We start from the raw sequence: 1,665 nt of genomic DNA on the forward strand, positions 1-1,665 counted from the left end.
CACGCTCTGGAGGGTAGTGGGTGCAGTCGGAGGCCAAGGACAACGTTAGGCTAAGCTTCAAATATGCATGTTCTAATGCACTGTTTTTAGCACTCATCTGGGGCGTTGCTTCGCTGCAATAGCCCATTCTTTCCCCCCGTGTGTACTCCCTAAAACCCTAAACCCTAAAACCCTAAAACCCTAAAACCCTAAAACCCTAAAACCCTAAAACCCTAAAACCCTAAAAACCCTAAAACCCTAAGTTAAACAGCCTGCAACCCTGCACAACCCTGCAACCCCACGACCCTGAAACCCCACGAGCCTGCAACCCTGCAACCCTGCACAACCCTGCAACCCTGCACAACCCTGAAACCCTGCACAACCCTGCAACCCTGCACAACCCTGAAACCCCACGACCCTGAAACCCCACGAGCCTGCAACCCTGCACAACCCTGAAACCCCACGACCCTGAAACCCTGCACAACCCTGCAACCCTGCAACCCTGCAGCCCTGCAGCCCTGCAACCCTGCACAACCCTGCAACCCCACGACCCTGAAACCCCACGAGCCTGCAGCCCTGCAACCCCTGCCATACCCCGCCAAACCCCAAACCACAACCCTCCGAACCCTGCCAACCCCAATGCCACAACCCTCCCAACCCTCCCAACCCCAATGCCACAACCCAACCCTTCCTACCTGCCAATCTCTCCAACCCTCTTACCCCCAACAACCCTCTGGCCCCCCTATAACTGTACGACGCCTCCTTTTCACTGCAGCTTCTCTACCCCTCTGCCCCCAATCCCAAACTCCCCAACTCTCACTCCCCCAAATCCTGCAAGCAACGCCTTCCAAATATATAACCTACCCTAAAGCCCTGACCCCAAAAGCCTTTCCCCTCCTGATGCATGGCCCTCAGATGGACAGGGAAGCACCCTTCCTGTGTGACCCCAATGCCATGAATCTTTGCTCATTCAAATTCCATGATTCCCGGCCCTTTGGACCCCATTTGCCAGGCTGGACATGTTTATGTTGCGGACCCTATCTTCTCATTCATGCCCCGCTGCCCAAGCCATGCACATTCCCGCTGAATGCCCTGAGGATGAACGAGATCCGTGGCTTGTTGCTGTCATAATGGAATGCAAAAAGTTAATCCTGCAAGCATGGCCTCAGGTTTCTGCTATGGGTTGCAGCAGCGTTGGAGAATTGACCCATCGCATTTGACCATCCAAGATGTCGAGGGCACCACCTAATAAACCGCAACCCTAAACCTCAGCAGCATTTCACTGCAAACGGTTGCCATAGAGGCTAGGACCGCTCTTCAAGATAGTGACGTTTGTGGTGATGCTGTTATTTCGTTGTACATGTTGAAGCGAGCACTGCTCTTATGTGCCATACATTATGAATACATTTCGTCGTTGTTCAGGGGCGAATGCATAACCAATCAAACCCTGGCCCGGAAGAGCCGACGGCAAAAGCCAACAAGGACATCCACTCCATCACACAAGGGACCTGCAGCCGAAGCCGAAGCCCGAAAGCAATGAGCAGTTTATTTTTACATCAGAACACCTGGACAAGCATAGTTAAGTGATGCGATTATTACTTTTCTCAAAGCGGTGGTTCGCTGGCAGTGCATTGCTTACCCACCAGGCGCGCACGGTTGACCCTAAGTTGCACCACTTCATGCAAA

At 53.1% G+C, this 1,665-nt stretch overlaps 1 protein-coding gene across 1 annotated transcript; it reads left to right on the forward strand.

Annotated features, from left to right (window-relative positions):
* Positions 1 to 468: 468 nt before the first annotated feature.
* VOLCADRAFT_59045 (uncharacterized protein) lies at positions 469 to 1,110 on the forward strand (the record flags this gene model as incomplete). Its single annotated transcript, XM_002949053.1, has 1 exon — positions 469 to 1,110. A coding segment is annotated over one exon (642 nt), but the record flags the coding sequence as incomplete, so codon positions are not given.
* Between the last annotated feature and the right edge of the window lie 555 nt (positions 1,111 to 1,665).

Source organism: Volvox carteri (assembly GCF_000143455.1).
Source record: "Volvox carteri f. nagariensis unplaced genomic scaffold VOLCAscaffold_13, whole genome shotgun sequence".
NCBI classification, from domain to species: domain Eukaryota; kingdom Viridiplantae; phylum Chlorophyta; class Chlorophyceae; order Chlamydomonadales; family Volvocaceae; genus Volvox; species Volvox carteri.